The following is a 24,238-nucleotide window of genomic DNA, read 5'->3' as shown; positions in this document are numbered from 1 at the left end:
CTAGGGTGTTGGAAATATACTACCTCTTTTGTTTAATTAAAATAACCTGTATTAATTAGTTGAAAATTGAATAATTTCAATATTCTACTGTTCTTTTCAAATTTACAACTGTTCTGCAGACTAAAAGGAGGAGAAAGAGTGGAAAAGGAAAAAGACTTATTTTTCATTCTGAATTCAGACGCTTCATTAAACAGGTGAACTGGCTGCCAGGCACTTTCAGTACGAATATAGGGGAAAAAACCTCAACATCTTGACCCAAACACAGGCAGTACCAATGCTCAGAGTTAACCAAACATGCAGGGTTCTGTAAGACTGAAAAACAAAATAAATCTGTATCTGACTAAAGTTACAACTCTTCTAACAGGACCACTAAAAAAGACCCACTGCTGAGTAAGACAAGCCAGTCACAACAGGACGCACACTGTGCGACCCCACTTCCACGAGGTCCCTGGAGCAGGCACACTCTCAGAGGCAGAGAGCCGAGTGGTGAGTGCCAGGGCTGGGAGACAGCATGGGGAATACAGAGTTAGTGTTTCATGGGGACAGAGTTTCAACTTGGGAAGATGAGAAAGTCCTGGAGATGTATGGTGGTGATGGTTGTGTAAAAATGTGAACATGCTTAATGCAACTATACACTTGAAAATGGTTAAGTTATAAATTTGTATGCTTTGTATATTTCACTACAATAAAAATTTACAAAAGGCATGGTGGTATACTTACACATTCAAATCATAGTAATTCTTCAAATGAATTATTTCCTCAATATATCCAGTTGCTACATCTGGAAACCTTATTTCCTGGAGAAGAACAAAAACATTATTTGTATTTCATCCATTAGAATGGTTTCAAATTGCAATAAAAACCAGATGTCAAAATTATATAAATGAATACAAACTAGAAAAGGGCTATGAAGCAAGTTTGTTTCTGGCTGAAAACCGCACACGAGGTGCCCAGATTTATTTGTCCACACCAAGTATGGAATGTAGAAGGGTCCCTGGAGATCACCTGGTCCTCCACCTCCATTTTGTACATCTTTCATTCTTTTAACAAACATTAAACATTTCTGCCCAGGCAAAGGGAGTCCAAGGATGAGTAAAGCACTATCTCGTGCTTACCCCCAGAAGCACAGACCTAGTGGGCCACATGACAAAACCTGGGGGAAGAAGGGTTAAGAGACTATTCAAAGGCAAAGGGCAGCAGGGCCAGGACAGAAAGCCCTGCACTAGTTTTGAGGTAGGTGCTGTCTGACAGAACTTTGTACAGCGATGGGAAAGCCCTACTCTGTGCTTTCCAACGTGGCAGCTGTTCGGCCCCATGTGGCTATTAAGCACTGAACGTGCGACTGCTGCCACTGAGAACAAACTGTAAATTTTACTAATTGTAAGACATTATAACTCCAACCACCGTGTGAAGCTACCACCTCAGGCAGCGCGGTTCTAGGAGATCTGGCAAACCTCCTTTAAAGGTTTGACTATGGAGGTGACTCCATGCCATTTTAAAACCTGAGGGACTGCTCGTGTGACAGCGCCAGGCTATCCACAATCTACAGTCAGAAGCCCAAAGGGCTTGCCAGGGCATTAAAAATAGATTAAGAAATCCTGATTTGATTTTCATGTTTTCAGAGTTCCTCTTCCATTCTATAAATGCAGCTATGTACCCCTTAGGAAAATGAAATGCACATACACAGTGCTTTTGCAATAAAAGAAAACTCAGTATATATAGTGCCTATCATTACTTATTTAATAAAAGAAAACTTACTGTTTCTTTCACTAGTAGTGCAATGGCTTCTTGATCTACCTCAGTAGCTTCTCGCCCCCAAAGGTTTTCCAAATTGGGCTCCCGAGACCCTTGCAGTGGAAAGGCTGGGCCTGGCTCGTCGCCATCTATTGCTAACTGTTGGTCTTCCAGCCCTCCTAGAGGATGGGCAGACTGAGGAGAAGAGGGGCCTGGAATCCCATCCTGCTGGGGTGCTGGTCTTGGAAAGGCAGGCCTTGGAAAAGTCAGCCCTAGGGGCTCATGCTGAAAGAACAGTGGGCCCAGTGCTGGTCCAAGCCGGCGCTCCTGAGGAACCACCTGGTTTGCTACCTCCCGGGGCTGCTGGTTCAGAGGCTGTAAGTAAGGGTGGTCTAACCAGCAGTCTTCTTCGATGGCCTGCTCATCCAGGACAGCAGTCGGTTCTCCGAGGTTCGATAACAGGTCTGACTCTGAGTCTTCAGATGACTCCGATGACTGGTTCTGAGTGTCCAAAGGGTCACTGTCTGGAATAAGGAGGCCACCTTTTCTCCAGATGAATACTTTTGGCCCTGCTCCGGGACTGGCAATACCACTTGCTGCTTGGTTATGACTCGGTCCAGGCTTGGGTTCTCTTTCTGTTTGGCCGCTAGGCTTCATGAATTCAGAAACTCCAGGAGGCCCAAGATTCAGAAATTCACCGTAGTCATCCTCAGAATCACCCTGTGTCCCAGAATCAAACAATGAGCTGTTATACACTGAAAAATAGTTGTTCTTATTTGATTCAAAAGCTGCTCTAGACTTTTTAGGCCTTTCTTCTCTCAAACTTTTGAGATCTTGCCACTGGGCAGCTGGTTTGATGAGATTAGGTCGTGATGTCTGAGGTTTACTTGTCTAAGAAAAAAATAAAATTTTAATAATAATAATAATTCAATTTCCTATGTCTATGCCTCCTTATGTATTTACATGCTTCTGAGACGAGAGAAAAGAAACAAAAACACCCTCGTCCACAAAACCTATTCTCCATACTTATCGTAACGCTGAAATCTGATCATATTGTCCTTACTGTAAGAGTAACAGTAGCCATTCATGTATTAAAGTCTGAATTACAGTTTGAATTATATCCTCACCCAAGGCCACTTAAACAAAAACAACTGCAGAAAAATAATGAGAAATTGACAACACAGTAAACGCATGAGAAATGTTCAATAAACAGATAAAAAATGTAAACCTCAATAATCAGCAAAATGTAAATTAAAACAAGATTTGTTTTCTCCCCATTAGACTAGAAAATTTTAGCTAGGTAATATGAAACTGCTGGTGTAATTAGAAGAGCAATTTGGCATTATTTACTAAAATAAAAAACGTATATCCCTACACTCTATCAATGTCACTTTCTCCTATCTATGCCCCCTTCTCAATCTAACAGGGGCGCATACAAGGAAGTTAACTGCCACAGTGCTTGTAGTGTAGAAAGCACTGGACACGCTCTAAAGCTTGTCCCTAAGAAAATAGTTAAGTGAACTATCTGCTCTACAGAATACTTTCCGAATCCCCTCTCCCAAAGAGGGGTAGCCTCTGTGTACTGAAATGGGAAGTTCACCAAAGAAATGCCATTAATGAAAAAAAGCTGCAAAATAATATGCAGAGTAATTCCATATTAAAAAAAATCAAAACACAGACATAACATAGCCATTTCTAAAAGCATATATATGTGTACACACGCACACACACACACACACACACACAAATTCAAAGGGTAAGACCTGGAAGGATACATGCCAAACTGATAACAACAGTTCCTTTGGGAAATCCCTGGGGAGGAAAGGGTTGGTGAAGAGACTTCAGTTTTATCTGTATTGTTTCAATTTCTGTAGAGTATGCAATCAGGTGTTACTTGTAAATTTAAAAAACAATGTCCAATTTGGAAATGGATGTCCAATTTGAAGATTGTGAATAAAGACGCCTCTGGCCCTTCTCTAACACACGTGTCTGCTGAACACACATGCCTGCAGGAGGCAGAATGGAGAGAACTTTGAACTGGGCTGCTCTGAACTGGCCGTCTCTGTCAGGAGGCCTAAGAAGTGAAGGTTAAATAAATACAACTGCGTGTGTGCAAACACCCTCCCCGACGTGTCCTCTGTCAAAAGGAGAATTCCTGCTAGCCTAAGCCCTTTTCCAACATAAAAACTTTCCAACTGCCTATAAAAAACTGGTCCAAGAAAACTTATGCATTCAAATTTGAGTAACAATAACAAACAACCCAGAAACTATATAAAGATGCCTATTAAAAAAAAAAGAATGGTAGATGAGTAACACATACTAGAAAATCGGCGCTACACAGCAGGTGAAATAATGACAAAATATAAACACAAGGGCACAGCCCTGGCTGGTGTAGCTCAGTAGACTGAGCATGGGCTTATAAACCAAGGGGTCACCAGTTCGATTCCCAGTCAGGGCACATGCCTGGGTTGCAGGCCATGTCCCCAGTGGGGGACGCATGAGAGGCAACCACACATTGATGTGTCTTTTTCTCCCTCCCTTCCCTTCTCTCTAAAAATGAATAAATAAAATCTCAAAAAAAAAACCAACAAAAAAAAACAAGGGCACAAAGAAGTAATGTTATCTCTTTAATATAAATGTTTTAAGTCATGATTTGTAGAAATAAGATAACCATCAAAAGTTAGGAAGGGAAGTAGAAAAAATGGGGTCAAATTATACACTTAGAGCTGATAAATCAAATAGTAAATGTAAGGACAACATTTGAAAGTATAAAAGTAACTACATGAAGAACTAAAAAGAATAAAACTACAAATAAAAACCTTTCAAATTGCCCTGTCTGGTATTGCTCAGTGGCTTGAGCGCCAGCCTGCGAACCAAAGGGCCACCAGTTCCATTCCCAGTCACGGCACAGGCCTGGGTTGTGGGCCAGGTCCCTAGTAGGGGCGTGTGAGAGGCAACCACACACTGATGTCTCTTTCCTTCTCTTTCTCCCTCCTTCTCCTCTCTCTAAAATAAATAATCTGTAAAAAAAAAAAAAAAACCCAAAAACTTTCAAATTAATCAAGAACTCATGCTTCCAATAGAAATAAAAATAAAACCTCAAAGATGCAAGGAATACAGTGAAAAGTTATTTTTAAAAGCCATACAAAATGAAGCATATTAAATACTATGAGGGAACTAAAAACAAACTATATAACAACTATGAGGTCAATTCACCTATTAAATTGGAGTCTCTCTAAATAGAACCACTAAATAAAACCCAACTTATAACTGAGAATGACTGGACACAGTGATTCAGAAAGCACAGAGGTAAAAAACACAACAGTGGGCTTCTGAGTCCAATAAGTGGAATGGCAGGTCATTCAGATTAACTCTACAATAGTACAGTAAATGCAGAAAAATCAGTCAAAATATCAAAGCAAAAGCAAAACCAAAACATCTACTTGAAGGCTTCAGATACAGGGGACAGGAACCAGGAGAAAGAAATGTGGCAAAATGAGCCCCACATTGGGGTACTTTTTTCCCTAAGGTGCACCTGCCAATTCCAGGCCTGGCTAAAGAATGAGATACACAAAACTTTTGATATCCTCGTTGAGAAGCTAAGGGTACAAAAACCGGAATTCAGAATTCACCATGGAGAAAGGTTCTGATGAATTTCAGGCTCTAGTGTAAGTCCTCCAAGAGCTACACCACTGAATAAGGGTAAACTGGGAACATGTTTGACCTCCCAGGAACTGAATCCTAGTTTGGATAGGTTAAATTCCTGAACCTGAGCCCTGGCTGGTGTGGCTCAGTGGATTGAGTGATGGCCTGTGAACCAAGGGGTCGCCGGTTCAATTCCCAGTCAGGGCACATCCCTGGGTTGTTGGCCAGGTCCCCAGTTGGGGGTGTGAGAGAGGCAACCAATCCATGTTTCTCTTGCACACTGATGTTTCTCTCCCTTTCTTTTCCCTTCCCATCTCTCTAAAAATAAATAAATATTAAAAACAAATAAATAAAAATGTATACACAATTAAAATGTATTAAAAAAGCAGTATTTAAATTTGGAGATGAGTATGTAGAATTTAATAGAATTTACACTGACTAATAAAAACCTGAAACAAAGTAGATGGCAACTTCCCTGGCATAACTTTAAAAATGTTTTCTCATGCAAAAAAGCCACCACCACATTAAAGTATTCTCATTTATGTCAGTGGCTACTTTTCTTATTCCCATTACTACATAAAATTTTGAGGAGGTATCACTTAATATAATTAGATAAGGAAGAAACTGTAAGCATTATTTGCAGATAAATAAGCTGCCATCTCTTGAGAAATTATAAAAGTCAAGTGAAAAAATGACTACAGAGGGCCCTGGCTGGTGTAGCTCAGTGGACTGAGCACAGGTTGCGAACCAAAGGGTCGCCGGTTCCATCCCTAATCGGGGCACATGCCTAGGTTGTGGGCCAGGGCCCCAGTGTGGGTTGTGAGAGAGGCAACCAGGCATTGGTGTTTCTCTCCCTCTCTTTCTCCTTCTCTTCCCTTCGCTCTACAAATGAATAAAATCTTTAAAAAAAAATTACTACAAACAATAAAAATAAGGTGACTGAGTATGAACTTCATATAAGAACCAACAAACATTTAAATTGACAAAACTTAAAAAAAAGTTTAAAAAATGACAAAACTTGATGTTAGAAAGGATCGATATAACAACTATTCTGTAAGTACGACAATAGGATTTGTTGTCTATCTATCTACCTGTATTAGAAAGCTGTTCTTCAAATTTATATAAAAATACAAGCAGAAAAATGTCCAGGATGATTCTGAAACAGATGGAGTAACAGGGGAGATGAATGCTACCTGACATCAGGATAGGTTACAAGGCTGCAGGAAGTACTATAGTGTGGCCTAGCACACGGACAGTCAGATGGGGCAACGGTGCAGAGAGGTCCAGAAACACAAAGCACATGGCTTCCAAAGGTAAGGGGAGAGCGGGCGGGGTGGAAGAGGGCTGCTCTCAGAAACTCGGACCACATGCAAACGAGGCGTGCTGCTGCACGTGCGGCCCAAGCACAGCTCTCAGCCCTCCCGCAACAAGGCCCGGTACCCACTACCGAATGACCGAGGAATCCGGTCACTGAAACTCGCGATAATGCCCCATGGTGGTAAGTTTAAGAAAACTCACTTCTGTCAGGATGACATCATCATCCAGGTCCTCTTCGTCGTGTTGCTGAGGAGCCGGGGTGACCATCATTGGAACTCCTTCCTCATCAGAGTCATCAGATATGGTGATGGGTCCATCTCTGAGATTGATCCAGTCTGAAAGCAGGCAGGGGGCACTGTTACCAGGAGGTAAGCACAATCCCGTTCCGTCCTTCAGTTCAGCTTTCGCATGGAAAGGGTCAAGTCTAAAGGCAAGCTTATGGCTGCTAGTATCTCAAGCGGCACATGCACCTAAGCACTAAGAGCCATGTTTTCATGCTGATCTTTACCAATAACACATTTTGGGAATCACTTGAGAAAATGTAACATTATTATGCTCAAGATTATCAACTTTTTTTCTGAGGCTGGAGAAATCTGTTGATAAAATCTGTCAATTTCTTAAAAGTGAAATCATGGCCTCCAATTTCACTTCTAATTCTCCCAGGGAATAAAACACTGTCATTAAAGCTGACATACAGGTCTGAAGAAAATTTTCACTCGAAATAGTAAAATTTCTGTTTAATATTTAAAATTCTAAAATTTGCTCAACTAAGACCTAAACCTTAAGTATCATTTATAGAACCATGCTTCAGTGTTTTAGCCTCATATAGCATCTATGACAGTAAGCAATTTAACTTTTCCAGTTTCTTTTCAAATATAATTAGAGCTAAACTAACATCTAGATGTAGTAATTCTGCTTGAGGTCTCTAATTCCTTTAATTTGTTTGAAAATAGATCTTGTTGGATGTGAATTACTGAATAACACGAACTTATTTTTTTCCTGTCCATGAAACTGTTAAAGCTAAAATGGGCAATGAAGACAAAAATGCATTAACTGTCCTAGAAAAAAAGGTTTAAAAATAAAAAAGGAACAAGTAAGAGGCCTCACATTACAAATTTTGAAATTCCTCCATTAAATGTCTAATTTCTTTCTCCAGGTTAAGGCCTCACCTACAGAGTATAACAAAAGTAGGCTTACAGTTATGAGTATGCAAAACAGAGTTTATTCCTGTATTACTATTTATTAATTATTGTACTGTTTTCTATACGAGTGACTGTAAACCTACTGTTGCCCCACCTTGTATTTTTATGGCACCAAACAATCTGAAAAGCAATCGAAAATCAACTATCTCATTTCAGGCCTGCAACAGAGCTGTGGCAATGCCAGGGACGGCAGTTTAAAACAGCTAAGTCTATGAGCTGTAAGATCAGACTGCCTGGGCTCGAATCTCAGTGCCACCATATGCCAGCTACCTGTCGCTGTTATCTAACTTAGACATCCATTTCCCCAACATTACAAAAAGGTGCCTGCCTCAAGTAATTGTATTAATTAAGACAGGTCACATAAAATGCCTAGTACTTGACATACAGTAAGGTTGTCTGATTTCAAGTCTACTGCCACTTACATAGTAGAATGATAAATCTAACCACCAACTGAACTGAGGGTCTGGGAAGTACATGATATAGGACTTCTGGTTAAATCTGGCAGAATGAATTCAAGTGATTATCATCACCACCTCCTGAAATCCCACTAAAACGGTAGCAAAGGAACTTAAAAGTATAACCTCTCAAGAACACAAAAAGGAACGGAGATGAGAGCTGGCAAGAGATTTAAACAGATGGCCAGAGCTCTAGCCGAGTGGAGAAGGCTCAAACCCAGCCTGCAAGAGGGGGCAGCCAGCCAGAAGTGGCCTAATCCATGCTGCAGAATACTAGATTTTTAAAAAATTTTATTTATTTTTAGAGAGAGAGGAAGGAAAGGAGAAAGAGAGGGAGAGAAACATCAATGTGTGGCTGCCTCTTGCACGCCCCCGACTGGGGACCCAGCCCATGACCCAGGCACATGCCCTAACTGGGAATCAAACCGGTGACCCTTTGGTTCACAAGCCAGCACTCAATCCACCAAGCCACACCAACCAAGGCCGCACATGTAAGTTTTCTTCAAAACATGACATTAGATGCATCTCATAAGCTTCAATAGATTGTATTTTCATTATCATGAAGTTCAAAATTTTTTCCTAATTTTCATTGTGATTTTTTAAAAAGAATTCTCAACCAAGGACATTCTTTTATTACTTTTAGAGAGGAAGTGGGGAGGCAGGGAGAAGTGGGGAGGGGGGATAGAAAGAGCATGTGTGCCAGACAGACAGACATCGATTGATTGCCTTCTCATATGTCCCCAACGCTACCTGGGTATGTGCCCTGACCGGGAACTGAACCCATGGCCTTTTGGTCCTCTGGATGATGCTCCAACCATCTGGGCCACAGCAGCCAGAGCTCATTGTGATTTCTTTGAACTATGGATTATTCTGAAGGGCATTCCTATTTTCCACACATACAGGGATTTTTCTAATTGTATTTTTTGTAATTGATTTATGGCTTAACTCCAATATGGTCAGAGAACATAATCTATATAATTTCAATCCTCTGAAACTTGTTTTGTGGTTCAAAATATGGTCAATTTTGATTAATACATTGGGTATAATATTTCAGATATGTCTATTATGTCAAGTTCGTTGATCACGTTCCCCTAATATTCCATATTCATACAAATGTCTGTGTGTGATTGCTCTCTCTGTTATTGAGAGAAACATGTTAAAATCTCCCATTATGATTGTGGATTTGTTCATTTCTTCTTTTAGTTCTGCCAATTTTTGCTTTGTATATTTTAACACCATGTTACTAAGTGTGTAGGAATTAAAATTGTTTTAACTTTCCAGTGCATGAATCCTTTTACCATTATGAAATCTTTATTAATACTTCTGGCTAGAGTGGCTATTTTATCTGATAATATACAGACATACAAACTCGTTTTTTAGCTACTATTTGCATTACAAACTTTTTTCATTCCTACACTTTTAACCTTTATCTTATCTTAATTTTTAAGCCTATTTTCACTGGGTGCAGAATTCTAGGTGAATGTTATTCAGCAATTAAAAAGGACTGAATCAGTTCTATTAAATACATGCAACAACATGGAAGAACTCTACAATGAGGCTGGGCAGGAAAGTTCAGGCACAGAGAGGACATACTGCATGCTTCCAATTACAGGAGACTGCAAAGTCACAAAAGGCAGACCCGTGATTCCCTTCAGAAAGGAGCAGGGGGAAGACTGACTGCAGAGAGGCACGAAGGAATCTTTCTGGGGCGACAGAGACATTCCATATCATGACTGAAGTGACAGTTACATGGGTGTATTCATTCTTCACAACTCACTGAAATATACACTTAAGATTTGTGAATTCATTGTATATAAATTTATAGCTTAATGAAGATTACAAAAAACCTGTAGGGGATAGCATAATAAAAATTATTAGTACAGCTAATAAAAACAAAACAACCCCATATGCCTAAAAAGAAATCCTCATCATGGGTGTAGGACACATAAAACGTGTGTAACAGAAAAATGCACCTCCAGGGTGCACCCTTCTAGTTGCCAGACGAGAGGCTGCCCAACTCATGAATGGCTTAATAAAACCAATTAGATCTTTAAAATAACTACCTTAATTTTTACATGTTCAGAAAATTTGGAAATGATCATATATACAAACTATAGCTAAAATTTAAAACTTTCTTAATCACAACAAATTACAGCTACAATCACTACCAAGTTAGAGTACAATAATGGAATCCTTTAAAAATCAGTATTTCTTTGTAGTACTCTTAATTTGCATAGCTTAAGCAATTTTATTTATTTTCCTCAATTTATTTGCTTAATAAAATTTGCTCTATTTTAAATGCTCTGAAAGCCAAATATATATAATTTACCCTTTGCTGGAAAAAAATCATTTTCATAAGCACAAAATATTATCAATCAGAAAACATACACAAAAAAACCCTAGTACAATCTCTTCTATATACTTGCAAAAAAATTATCTTTTCCTACTCATTAGCATAAAATCTTTTCATTTAGTGATGTATAAATGGGAATCAGGATTTGGTAGGAAATTTCATATGCATTTAAGAATGAAGTTACAGAAATGCAAGCTCCCTTCCTTTTATGAATCAATGAATTTCCCCAAATTAAAAAAACTGTAAGACAGAAGAACACATGTCCTAAAATTCCCTGTAAGGCTAAACCAGAATCTGCTGGCGAAAAAGAAATTAAGCATGGTATGAGGGGGCAAAAGTGGGTTAGCAGCAGCCTCAGTACTTTCAGACCATACAGGTCTGGAGGAGGATGTCCACATAGTTACCACTCCTCCCAAAACAGAGAACCGCCACTGCTGTCGTACTCCCATTTCTTAAGACCCAAGGACTGCACGGTCACTGCTCTTTTCACCCCGCTAAGTCATAGCTTGTTAATCTACTTATGATGAAAGACTCTTACACTCCAGTCATGCCAGCAAGTGCCACCGCCTGACACAAAATTCTGGTCTGATGAGTCCATTCACACCTGATGTTCTGAGGCCTACAGATGAAAACAACTCTGGGTTCTGCATGGTGCAAAATAGACTCATTTTAAAGAAGATATAACTGGCCCTGGATGGTGTTGCTCAGTGAACTGAGCATAGGCCTGTGAACCAAAGGACTGCAGGTTTGACTCCCAGTCGGGGCACATGCCTGGGCTGCCAGCTAGATCCCCGTTGGGGAGCCCACAAGAGGCAACCACACACTGATGTTTCTCTCTCGCCGCCCCCCAAAATAAATAAAATCTTAAAAAAATAAAAAAGACATAACTGGATTACTAAGGGAAAAAGCAAGATGAAAAGGAGAACCAACATTTACCTTGTCCCTGGTGGCAGTGGAAGTTGTTCAAGTGAATTACCTCTTCATTGTTATTTCCCTCTGCCATTTTCAAATGCAGGCATACACATGTGTGCTTGCTAATATCTAAACATGGTGACTATCTGTTCCAAAAACTGAAAAATAAGAACAAAAGGAACATTAAGAATGAAGAAAATATCTGCAGCCTAAAACTTAGATTTTTATGAAGTATTATAATACCATTTTGTGGTAACTGAAATAAAAATTCTCATTGAATGTAAAAAAAACCAAAACAGAATGAAGAAAATATCAAAACTCTTCCCACATATCTGGTCAAGGTACCAGCATCCTAAGCTTATGGTGAAAATACCACTTAAAAACAACACCACCACCTAAATGACTACATTACTAAAAAGCTAGTAAAAGAAGAAAAAAAAGGAATAAAAAAAACAATTACTGCAAAAGTACATATAAAAGAGAAATAAAAGATCAAACAACAGATGGGACATAAAAAACAAAAAGTACACTTAAAAACTCAATTATGACAACCTGTAGAATGGGAGGAAATATTTGCAAATCATCTGATAAGGGGTTAAACTCCAAAGTATACAATGAACTCATATAACTCAATATCAAAAATACAAATAACCTTCAATCCAGGGAAATGCAAATCAAAACCACAATATCACCTCATACCTGTCAGAATGGCTATTATCAAAAAGACAAGACAGAAATATTGGTGAGGATATGGAGAAAAAGGGCATCCTCGTGCATTGTTGGTGGGAATGTAAACTGGAAACATAACCGTGCAAAAAAAGCTTGATGCTTCATCAATTATAGCGGAAGATACGTATCCCATAAAGACAGAACAATCCACTGCTAGAAGTCTGTAGTAGAGAAATGTGTGCTTCTACGTGCCAGGTCTCTGCACCAGGATGCTCATACGGACATTCAATCTACAAGCCCAAAACGGAAAGGGATGCACATCAACGACAGAATGGACAGACACACTATGGTATGTTCATACAATTAAAACCTACAGTCCCCCAAAAAAGGCATCACAGTCACATATAACTTGGATATATACTAAAACATAATGACCGAGTGAAGGAATCCAGACATAGAAGTATTCATGTTGAACAGCTCCACTTAGATAAAGTTTAGGCACAGGTCTAAACTTTATTGTTTGGGGTGAAACTTCTTTGTGTGTATTGTATTTCACAATGGGAAAGTTAGGGGGGAAGAGGTTGCCTGTGTGAAACAGCAGTTGGGAATCAGGAGATGATTATTGCTTTTAATTCTTTCTGTAGTTTGATTTTGAACCATTTTCCTGCTTTAATTTAATAAAAATTAGAAGAATGAAAATCAGTAAGAACTAAAAGGATACAATTATACCTGCTATGGGTCCTCTCCAGTTCCAAGATTCTATCTTTAACTTACCCACTCAACATTCTTCTTCATCTCTAAGAAAATCTGTTTTCTTTGCTTTCCTGGGAGAAATCATGTGCTTTGAGGAGGTAAGCTCCAGACCCTGGTTTCCCATTAATTGTCTACAGTTAATAGTCAAATAACATCAGCATTTTTCTAACTTAGAGAATACAAAGTTGTATATCAAGATTGTTTTACAACAGAATTTTCTAGTATCTATAAATGGACAAAGGTATCGCAAATTCAAAAAATTACAAATCCAAGAATAAGTTTGGGTCTCTCACTTGATGTAATAGTAATGTGACTTATAAACAGTGACTTCAAGTACTTTACTACTTTTTTTCAAATATTTTTAAAAGTATTTTGATCTACAACAGCCAAGTCTCTTATTTCTTCTTTTAACACAACTAGGTTCCTTCAATTTTACATTGGTAATCAGAAGGAAATGTGATTTATTTTATATCTAATTTAGTTAGAATGTCAATCTTGTAATTAAGCCAATTAGTAGTGGTACTTTAAAAGCAAGACTTCTCAGGCACCCGCAGCAGATGGAAGCTGCAGGGGGAAAAAGAATCTGATAATGGAATTTCCACCTCTGACTAGTTTCTCTGTAGAAGCCACTCAACCCTCTGACATTCAGTCCTGTCTGGGCCCCATAACAGAGTGCTTAGTTATAAACCTGGTTTCACCATTTAGTGAATCAGTAACCTTGTAAATTGCTTAATCTCTTGGGCCTAAGGGTTCCTCCATTTGTAAAATGAGAATACAGTTATTTAAAAATTTAATTGTGTTAAATATGTACAAGTTTTCAGCATAGTGCCTGGTACACACAAGTGTCACATTACGACCGTTACTATCATCTGTGAAACAGAAAGAGCTATTCTTATAAGGCAGTGTTGACGATTAAATAAAAAGAGCTTTATCATAAGTACACAGTAGATGATGCAGTGTTTATTAATAATAAGAGTTGATAATACAGCAAAACAAGAGGGAGGACTACATTTCCCTCTTACAAGTTACTTTTCACTAGTACTGTAACTATTCACAGTAACGCTTCCTTCCTTCTGTAAAAGAAACTTCATTTTCCCTCTGGAAGTAGCAAGAAGCTATTCACTTCTTGATCAGACAATTTAAGAGAATAGCTGAAAAAAGTGAAGTTCAGAAACTGGAATGCCACCCAAGAAAGATTACGTCAATTCTTACTTCTCTTTATTTTAAGTTATAGGTATGTTTATGACTATAGTTTATAGTCAGTATCAGTTAATGTTTCCAAAAATAAAACTAAAAATTAGCACATATTTTTTTCACTTCATAACTGTGCAGAATCTTCAGTAGAAGTAGTACATTGTAAAAATTTAAGAAAACCAGATGACCGTTCTTCTATGTTCTCTTCTACTCCAACAACTGTCCTTCCTTTTTCGGATGAACCAATACATGAGAAGGAGTTCATGTTTGAAATGTTTTCTCCCTATGCCCTTGAACTGTGTCTTACTCATAGCTGTATTTCCAGTGTCTCAGAGTTGATTTATAGAATGGCTCCAAATGCATCTCTCACTGTCAAAGACTGGAGGTGTGAATCACAGACACATGTAATCCGAGTTAGGTAAAATGGCTTAAGTGACCACAATCAGTTTATCAGGATTTTCTTCGGTTATAAAGTATGGCCCATCACAGAAAATTTGGGGGGAAAAAAAAAAGGAATCATCCATGGTTCCCTCATGCAATTTTCTGGCTTTCAGAATTGCCTCTTTGCTTCTTCCTATGACCAGAGACAGGTGGGTCTAACAGTCATTTTCTTCTCATCTTCCTATGCATGCTTCTCCTCCATGTTCCCTGCCACATGTTCCCAGCATATTTAATACTGCACGGTCCTGGGTTCTGCAGTGTTCCTGCTGTCCAGAGTAAGGTCCATAGATATGCCTGTCACCTCTGCAAACACTGAGTGTGGGGCAATAAAAGATGCTTCAAATTTAATGAGTTAATCTATGAACACCCCAGGGAAAGGTAGGCAAAGCAGAGTCAAGCACAGGCTGGGAGAACCTGACACGCCCATCAGAGCAGCCCCCACAAGGCCTCTTCCTAGTAGATTTTTCAAGTGTCTATAAATCACTGTTGCTTCTCAAATTCTAGTTTCTCATCTTAACCAGTATTTGGATATCCATTAGTATATCTAAATATACTAATATTTAATCAATATTAAACCAACACAACAAAAGTTAACAACGGCTATTTTGAAGTAGTAAGTTTAAGGTCATTTATTTTTGCTTCCTTATATTTTCTACTTTTTCTATACTAAATTGGTATTATTTACATTAACACTTAAAAATTAAAATACCTTAACCCTGGCTGGTGTGGCTCAGTGGACTGAGGGTCGGCCTGCGAATCAAAGGGTCGCTGATTTGATTCCCAGTCAGGGCACAGCCCTGGGTTGCAGGCCAGGTCCCCAGTAGGGAGCATTCGAGCGGCAACCACACTTTGACGCTCTTCTCCCTCTCTTTCTGCTTCCTTTCCCTTCCCCTCTTTCTAAAAATAATAAACAAAATCTTTAAAAAAATTAAAATACATGAAAATAGTTCAACAAATACTTATTGTGGGTTTGTCATGGGTGTAAACAACGTGTTATACATCATGGTGAATAAATACAAAGAAAATCCAACTTGAATCTTGACGCAAAAAACATGGGGAGTCCCATCAATGAGAGAAAATACGCATACAATTAGGTATACTAAAGAGCAGAAAGCCGTTAGTGCAGTAGAAAGACTATTCCAGTTGGGGAAAGGCAGGCAGTCCAGAAACACTTAGCAGAGTCAGCAGTATTTAAGTTAAACTGAATATAGTGCCAGCTGCAGGCTTAGCCTTTAGGAGAGGCAGCAGCTTCTACCTCAGTCTCTTGAAGCCCAGAGCTACCATGTAAGAAGCCCAAATACCCTGCTGGAGAGATCACATGGAAAGCCCTGACATGCAGACAGGGGAAGGCCAGCTGAGCCCTGCTTCCAGCAATCTGACAAGGCTTGGGAGTGAAGAAGCCATTTTCCAAGTGGGACCTCCAGCCCCAGCCACCCTGTGGCACAGCATGAGAATCAGAAAAAAAATTGCCCAGGTGAGCCCTTCCCAATCTCCTGACTCACAAAACTGTCAACAACTAAAACTGTTGTGTTGTATTGAGTCACTAAGTTTGGGGGTGGTTTACTATGCATCAATAGCTAGCTGATGCGGAGCTCCCATTTCATTTTCCATTCAACGGGAAGCAGTGCAGAGCTATGCTTTAGGAAAACCAACCTAGGTGCAGTACGTAACAGACTGCAGAAGACATCTGGCGGCAGGACATCAGAAATAAGGGCCAGAGAAGTCTGCACTGGAGCTACCAGTAAGCAGGGGAGGAACACGATACAGGATACTGACTGCAGAATAGATTCAATGGGATTTCTGTATGTATTAGTCATCAGGGCAACAGAAAGAAAGGAGTCAAAGGTGACCTGGATGTCGAAATCAGGTGACTGAAGGATGGTGATACTATTAAGAACAAGGCAGGTGAGGAATTCAGAATAAGAAAGTGCAACGAGTATTAAATACATTGACAAAAATGAAAGAACTAAGGTAAAACACCACCCATAGTTAAGGTGAAAGATTTACACAACCTGAAGAGAAACCAGAGTATACCACCATGCATAATTAGATATAATTATGCAAACATTTAGCCTGGAGTTTAAAAGAGCTCTAAAAAAATCCTGTAATTAGTTTAGTTTTTAGTTTTGTTTTTTTGTTTTGTTTTGTTTTTTACAATAGAAGAGGTTTAATTCAAAAACTGAATCCAAAATCTTCTTTGGGCAGGCTAAAGAGTTTAATGCGTAACATTAAGATCTCCCTTAACTGTCAAATGAACATTGGTTCAGAAACCAGGACAGCTCAGTAAGCACCTTCTCACCTTCTACAAGGTGGTGGCAGCCGCGTGGGGGATGGGAATCAATGTTTTCAAGGACCTTTTTGTAGGTGAATCCTGCGTGAACCCATGACTCCCTGTCCCTTCCACCCCAATACCGCCTACAGGTTCTACCCTGACGGAGTCTAACAGCCCCGAGAGTCGGGTTCTTTACACCACAAATCTCATCACCGAAGACAGAGCCTGTGAAACGCTGCGGCGCAGGACCCTTGCTGACAGCCTCACCTCCTGCCTCTTGCCCCGTTCACCATTCCGCAGAGGTAATGGCTGTCTCTTGACCACGGCATGCTCCTTCCTTCCACGTCCGGCTCTTTTCTCTGGCGGGATTGTCCTTCACTGCCTCTCTCGTCCTTTGCTCCATCTTGAATGTCCCTTCTTCAGAGAGACCTTTCCGGACTATCTCCAGTGTTCAGTCACCCACTCTCACTCCTGCCAAGGACTTGGCCCAATAATCATCTGCAGTTACTCAGGCAGCTGTGTTTAACGTCCATCTCCTCTGCTAAGACAAGTTCCACGAAGATGGGGCCCTGCATCTTATTCATTCCCCCGAGCCCAGGACATGCACACTTGCCTGGCACAAAGTTAATACGCCCTAATAGTTTGGTGTTTGTGTGTTTTTTTCCAAAAACATTCACAGCATAATTAGGAGCATGAACTCTGGAACCAGACCGAGTTCACGTTCTAGCTCGGGCCCTTGTAAGCTTTGCGATTAGGTACACTATTTTGTAGCACATTTTCTTCCTTTTAAAAAATAACAAAACCCATGTCACTGAGGATTAAGAGTTACCCCGTGGAAAACGCTTAGAACAGTATCAGGCACACAGCATCACGTTCTGTCCTATCACTGTATTATCAGCAATGAAGACAGAACACCACGGGTAGGTAGGTGTGCGATCAGTTAGGAAGTCTGTGAAAATCTGCACAGCCTAGAACAGAGCAAACACTCATTAATTAAGGAGTAGCCACAGGCGGTAACAGACACAGATTTTCTCGGCCATCCCAGTCCAGAAACTTTGTCTCCTCGACTCCCATCCCCACTTCCCGGACTCGAGTCCTCCGGGGCTGCGGGGCTTCGCTCGTCGGCTGCAGCCAGCCCTCCGGGTAAAAATCGAAAGCCTGCGTCTGCAGCTACTTCCTCAAGTCCCACCCCTCCCCACCCCCGGCCGCCAGAACTCGCTCGGACGCAAAAGTCCGGGTCCGCCCTCAAGTCTTCCCCGCCGTCGCCCCCCCCCCCCCCCGCGGTGAACCGTCTCCGTCCCGCAGCAGAGTGCCTGGGGCGGGCCCCGCCGGGCACCTGTCCCCACGCACGGCGGTGGTCCGCAGGGCCCCTGGCCGGGGCGCGCGGGGAGCGGCCCTAGGGACTGAACCGGGCCCCGCGGGCCCTCCGGACGGCTCGTCACAGCCCTAAAGTGGCCCGAAGTTCAGGCCCCGCGCTGCACAGCGGTCGGGCCCCGGCTGCGCGGGAGCGTCGCAGTCGTTCGCTGCCCCGCGCCGCAGCACGTGCGTCGGGACAGCCGCCTCCGCGCCGCAGGGGCTCGCGCGCACCTGCACGTCCCCCCTAGGGCTAGGAGGGCGCCGCCCGCTCTCCGGGGGGCACAGCCCTCCCGCAGCCGAGTACCGCGGCTGCAGGGCCAGGGCCGCCGGAGTTCAAAGTCACAGCGCATCTTCCCCCGCGCTGACACCGCCTCCCGGGAGGTGTCGTCCAGCAAACTCGGACTTTCGGCGCTTTCGCCCTCGCGCTGCAAGCGGCCGGAGCGGCCCGCGAAACTTCCCGAAGTGCGGGGAGCGGGGCAGGGTCCGCCGGCCGCGCGCGCCTCTGTCGCGCCTGCCTCACGGCCGGCCCCGCCGCTCCGGCCGGCCGGAGCTCCGCGACGCCCCGCGCCCCCGCCGCCCCTCACCACCGAGGCCCCCGCCCCGACCCCAGACTGAGGGAGGCGCCGGGCGGAGACGCCACTCGCCTCCCGGAGGAGCAGGGCGCGCCCCGCGGCCGACACTTACTCGCCACTCAACTCTCCGGCTCGCGAGGCGGGCTTGGCGGCTTCTGTCGCCGGGGCTTTCAGTCTCCAGAAGCCGTGGCCCACTGGTCCGTCGCCGCCGCCGAGGCCCCAGCTGCGCTCCTTCCGGCCCTGCCGCGGCGTCACCTCGCGCCTGCGCACAGCGCCCCCTCCCGACTAATGACAGGAAGAACCATAGAGGCTCGCCGGGGGCCCGGGAGGAGGGGCTTGGGGACCGAGACCATAGAGAGGAACGCCTGGCCGCGGCTCCGGCGTGCTCACGGCTCACTGAGTCTTGACTCCCCCTCTGGGCAGGAGGACGACAGGAGCTGAGGCTCCCTCAACCCGGTGAAGTGTTACTGGAGCCCTGGAGTTGAAAAGGGCGTGGGGCAGGTGGCCGTGGAAAGCTGCTGGGTAGGCACCTATTTGCACCCGTTGCCCTCGCCAAGTCATTCATTCATTCAGCGCATATTTTCGGAGGGCTTCCTGTGTGCCAGGCCCTGTTCTAGGCATTGGGAATGAGAAGGTAGAGGTCCCTGGTCTAATGACGCCTGTGTTTTAGCGGGCAAGTCAATAACTAGTGAACTAACTAACTAAAATACTTGCTCAGGCAAAAAGTTTAGAATAAAAAACACAGGAAAAATAAAGCAGGGAAACGCAGAGAGAGACAGTGACAACAGGATAGTCAGGGACACTGTCCCCTGAGGGCATAGAGCAGAAAACTGAATGAAGTTAGGGGGTGAGCCAAGCTGACCCCCCATAGGGCGAGCACTCCCGCAGACGGCATAGAAAGGCTTGTGCCTGGTGTCTGCAAAAACAGCGTGGCTGCAGTGCGGTGACAGAGATGGTAGTGGTAGGGAACGGGGTTGGCCAGGTGGTAGGAGCCCGAATCCTAGAAGGTCTTAATAAGGAATTTGGATTTTATTCTAAGTGTGATGGAAGCTACTAGAGAATTGGGAGCAGGGACATGAGTATATCTGCTTATGTTTTGCAAAGATCACTCAGGTGACTGTGTAGAAAATAGACTATGAAGAGGTAAGCTCAGACAGAAGCAGGAAAGCCAGATAGGGAGCTATTGCAGGGGTCTAAATAAGAAGCGGTGGCGACTTGGGCTAGCATGTTCGGGGGGGGGGGGGGTAGTGAGAAATAATCAGATCAGGGTTGGGTTTTTTTACGGTAGAAGAGAAAGATTCACAGTTGGCCTGGATGTGAGAGAGAAAGGAAGGAGTCAAGGATAACTACAAGATTTTTGGCTGGTGCAACTGGGTCAATAGTGGTTCCATTCACAAATGCGGAGAGAAATTGGGGGAACAGATTTTGGTCAGGGCAGGGAGCCGTGAACACATTTTGGACGTATTAAATTGCCAACAAACCCTAAGCCGTGATGTCAATAGGCAATCAGAGTCATGCATTACTTAAGGGAGGGGGGATGTTCTGAGAAACGCGTCTTTAGACCATTCCATCATTGGGCAAACTTCGTAGAGCGCGCTTACACAAGCCCAGACGGCACAGCCTGCTGCACGCACACTAAGCTGTGTGGCAGATAGTCTATTGCTCCTAGGCTACAAACCTGTGCGGCACGTCACTGCGCTGAATGCTGTAGGCAACGGTGACATAATGGTAAGTTTTTACGGCTCTAAATATATCTACACATAGAAAAGGTACAGTAAAAGTAGGTATAAAAGATAAAAAATGGCTCACTCGTACAGGGTACTGCTGAGCCTGCTCCATCCCATCAAGATGCCACAGGTGAGCGCACCAGCACCCCCCCCCACCCCCCCCACCCCCCACCCCCCGCCGCCTTCTCAATGAACAACGAAACGGGAGAGCTGAAAAGGGGACAGCCTTTCCAAACTTCGGACGTTTGAGCAGTCCTACCACAGCGTTTGCCTAACCCGTTCATTGCCCACCCATGACATTTTTCCTTAGACTGTTTCATTTTTTTGTTAAAACATATTTATTTTAAAAGAAAATGCCATGTCACACTATAGAAAGAGAATACAAGTCTCACTTCCCATAAGCAGAAGGTAACCATCCAAACAGACTCCGCGAAATAAACAATATTACCGGGTCGTTATCATTAAACAAACTGATGAGCTACAGTAACAATTAAATTGAGGGAATTAAATCGAGGGAAGGTGTGTGATGTGTATAACCGAAAACAAGCTTCGTCGAGAGCAGAACGGAATCGTTTGTAATCAATCAGAAGTAAAGGGGTATTTGGTTCCTGGTTTTAGTTTCAAGGAAAAGTGAACTGCGTCAGTAGGAGCAGTCACGTGTTCTTCTTGTTGTTGTTTCAGCATCGGGAATCAAAAAGGGCAAAACATATCTCCCTGCAGATGAAACTGTGTCAACAAGTGATGCTTTGCTGCTGTCCTGGGAAGAAACACGGAAGCTCTATCTACGGAACAATGCGTCATGTGTCCTGACCTCCTTGCCTGCAGTCGTGGCCGAGGTGTGAAGCACGCACAGCACCCCGAGCCTTCCCCGTGAGTCACCACAGCGCTGCTGCCTTATTGCACTTTCTGGCTACGATGCGCAGAATGTGCCTGTGACCTGCAAAATCTTTCCCGATAGTAGAGGACTGCTGTTTTCACAGTCTGTGTATCGTCGCTTTGTTCCCGAGAGCTCACCTGGGGCACTACGGTCAGCTTTATCTAGATGAGGCGGCGCTGGTCTGGCCGTGGGGGAAATTATTCCCGAACTCTGCCCGCTTTCAGAAGTAGTCATTTCCTGCTATTCTGGCCCACTGCTTTTTTTTTTTTAATCAATGTCATTGCAGTGTAATTTATATGCAATACAATGCGCCCAATTTAAGTGTACATTTCTATCAGTTTGGGCAGATTTATATACCCATGCAACCCCCACCATAATCAAGTCAGGGATCTTTTCCATCACTCCAAAATATTCCCTTGTGCTCCTTCCTAGTTGATCTACCACCCCCATCCCTGGTGCTAGGCAACCGATTATCTGTTTTCTGTCACTTTAGATTAGAATTGCTTTTTCTGTAGTTTCAGATAAATGAGATCATAAAGCATGTACTCCTGTGTCTGCTTTCTTTTGCTCAACATTTGTTTCTTTTTTCAGGTATTTTTACTGTGGTGAAATACACATAAAATTCATCATCTTAACCATTCTTAAGTATATTAAAATACATTCATAATGTTTTGCAGCCATCACCACCATCAATCTCCATAACGTTTTCCATTTTGCAAAACTGAAATTCTATACCTATTAAACAATAACCCTCCTCCCCCCCCCCCCCACTGCTGGTACCCACCATTCTACTTCCCGCTTCTAGGAATCTGACTCCTCTAAGTACCTCTTGGAAGTGGAATTACACAGTATTTGTCCTTTTGTGACTGACTTATTTCACTTAGCATGATGTCCTCTAGGTTCATCTATGTTGTAGCCTGTGTAATTTCAACTCCTTAACTGTTAAGGAGTAGTTACACTTACACAGTCCTAAAATTACATTCGGCCCTTTGAAGGCAACCGCGAGGCTGATGTGGCCCCCGGTGTAAATGGGTTTGACACCCTTGCTCTAAGAAGTCAACGATGTTACATTGTAATCTCAAGGGTAACAACTACAGAATAATGAAGTTATGCATGTTAATAGAGAGGAACTAGCATAATTAAAATACTCAATGGAACCTTAAAGCCATACAATTTGAAAGTAATGATAAAAGCTGGTTGAAAAATTCCACATTTGCAAACAAAATAGCATATTACTAAATAACTCAAGTTAAACTGGAAACTACACAGGAAACCAAGCAAGATTTAGCACAGAATGCGATAAAAACCACTTCATGTCAGCACACCACAAAAGAAGTACGTAATGACAATTGATTAGTTTAAACGCAGTTATTAAGATACAATAAAGTCTAAATATTGAACTCAGGAGGCAAACCCAAAGCAGCAAGCAGAAAGAAAATAATAAAGATAAGGTCCACTCAGGAACCGATCAGACAGATGTTAGAGGGAAAAAAAGAGAAGAGTCTTTGAGTCTTTGATTTCTTGAAAACAGTTAAAGAGATGGATACAGATCAAGAAAACAAAAGTTAATGGTGAAAAAAATTACAAATCCAATAAAAGTTATCTATCTATCTATATTCTTATATACAAGAACATAATCAACCATATGACAATAAACTTGAGAATTTACAGGACATGGCGTCTTGGTTTGTGTTCTTCCCAAAGACTCTGAGACAAGGATTTAAATGCAGGTGGTGTTTTGGGGACATGATCCTCAGTGATACCCAGGGTGGAGTGGGGAAGGGAGACAGGAAAGGAAGCTAACAAAGTGTATTATTGAGCCAGTTTCCTTTGAAGCTTAATCCCGCCAGGAACTCTGGGAGACAGGCAGAACACAAAGTTAGCCCACCCATGAGCTGAGGAGGCTGGGGTTTTAATTCACTAACTCACCCTCTATCTGTGCTTTCGGGCTGTTTCCAGGGCCATCTTCCCTCCTGCGCCTCTGGATGGCCCTGTGTATGGTCCAAGTATGCTCCCAGGAGCCAGGCAAAGAAGCTCCGAGCCCCGGAGCTGCCAGTGTTCACAGTCAGTGGCCTTTGGAGAGTAAGTGAGTGCCGAGCATCACTGGTGAGGCAGGGGCAGCTTCTCCTCCAGGTCACACTTGATTTCCCATCATCCACTTGTGCCCATTCATTCTGCCTTGCCACTGATTCTTGAAAGAGGTGGCTGGTCCTGATGCATTTATTAAAAAACAAGTCAAAAAGCAAAACAAACCAACCCAAAACACCCCTTAACACAGGATTACTGGGATAAGTCACAACGCCCCCTACTGCAACTGGTCCTTCAGTTTGTGCTGCGGCCGCCGAGTGTGGCTTCTCTCTTCCCCCATCCCATCCTTTATCTTCAGCTGATCTACATGGATTGCTGGGTAGGGCAACCTTCCTCTCTGAGAGGTCTGGACCCCGGTCACCAAACACCCGGTTAGGCCTTCGTTCTTGCCCCGTTCTGACTGTCAGGAGGCACAGAAGCCCTGAGACACCATTCGGGGAATCTCTGGAGTTCCAGACACCCATGGCCCCTGGGCTCTCCGGGCTCTGGTAGCCCACCAATGGAGCAACTCCTTTCTTTGCCTGCTGCTCAGTTGGCATAAGGGGGCCCGAATGACCCTGTGGCAGTCACAGCTTTTGGCTAAGTGGAATCCTTACTGTGTTCCCTGCTACCAACAGCTCCACTGCCCGTCGCCCAGGAACATTCTTCTCTGGCAGACTGGCTCTGCCGCC

The 24,238-nt window shown here is 42.9% G+C and overlaps 1 protein-coding gene across 4 annotated transcripts in view; it reads right to left on the bottom strand.

The window, feature by feature from the left end:
• RNF216 (ring finger protein 216) overlaps nucleotides 1–19,141 on the bottom strand; it is a 106,870-nt gene extending 87,729 nt beyond the window's left edge. Inside the window, exons 1-6 of one of the 4 annotated variants that reach the window (XM_045185172.2) lie at nucleotides 18,988–19,125; nucleotides 17,215–17,915; nucleotides 11,643–11,776; nucleotides 6,898–7,031; nucleotides 1,759–2,625; nucleotides 721–797 (exon numbers count right to left, since the gene is read on the bottom strand). In XM_045185172.2, coding sequence (XP_045041107.1) covers nucleotides 721–797; nucleotides 1,759–2,625; nucleotides 6,898–7,031; nucleotides 11,643–11,709 — 1,145 coding nt within the window. In that variant the 5' untranslated portion in view covers nucleotides 11,710–11,776; nucleotides 17,215–17,915; nucleotides 18,988–19,125. Of the gene's footprint in view, nucleotides 1–720; nucleotides 798–1,758; nucleotides 2,626–6,897; nucleotides 7,032–11,642; nucleotides 11,777–12,317; nucleotides 12,578–17,214; nucleotides 17,916–18,987 lie in introns of all 4 variants that reach the window. The other 3 variants (XM_053925928.2, XM_024577037.3, XM_024577042.3) reach the window with 3 other exon arrangements.
• Between the last annotated feature and the right edge of the window lie 5,097 nt (nucleotides 19,142–24,238).

Source organism: Desmodus rotundus, chromosome 6, assembly GCF_022682495.2.
Source record: "Desmodus rotundus isolate HL8 chromosome 6, HLdesRot8A.1, whole genome shotgun sequence".
Taxonomy (NCBI): Eukaryota; Metazoa; Chordata; class Mammalia; order Chiroptera; family Phyllostomidae; genus Desmodus; species Desmodus rotundus.
Note: the sequence above shows the minus strand (reverse complement) of the source record. Positions and strands in the feature narration are given on the sequence as shown.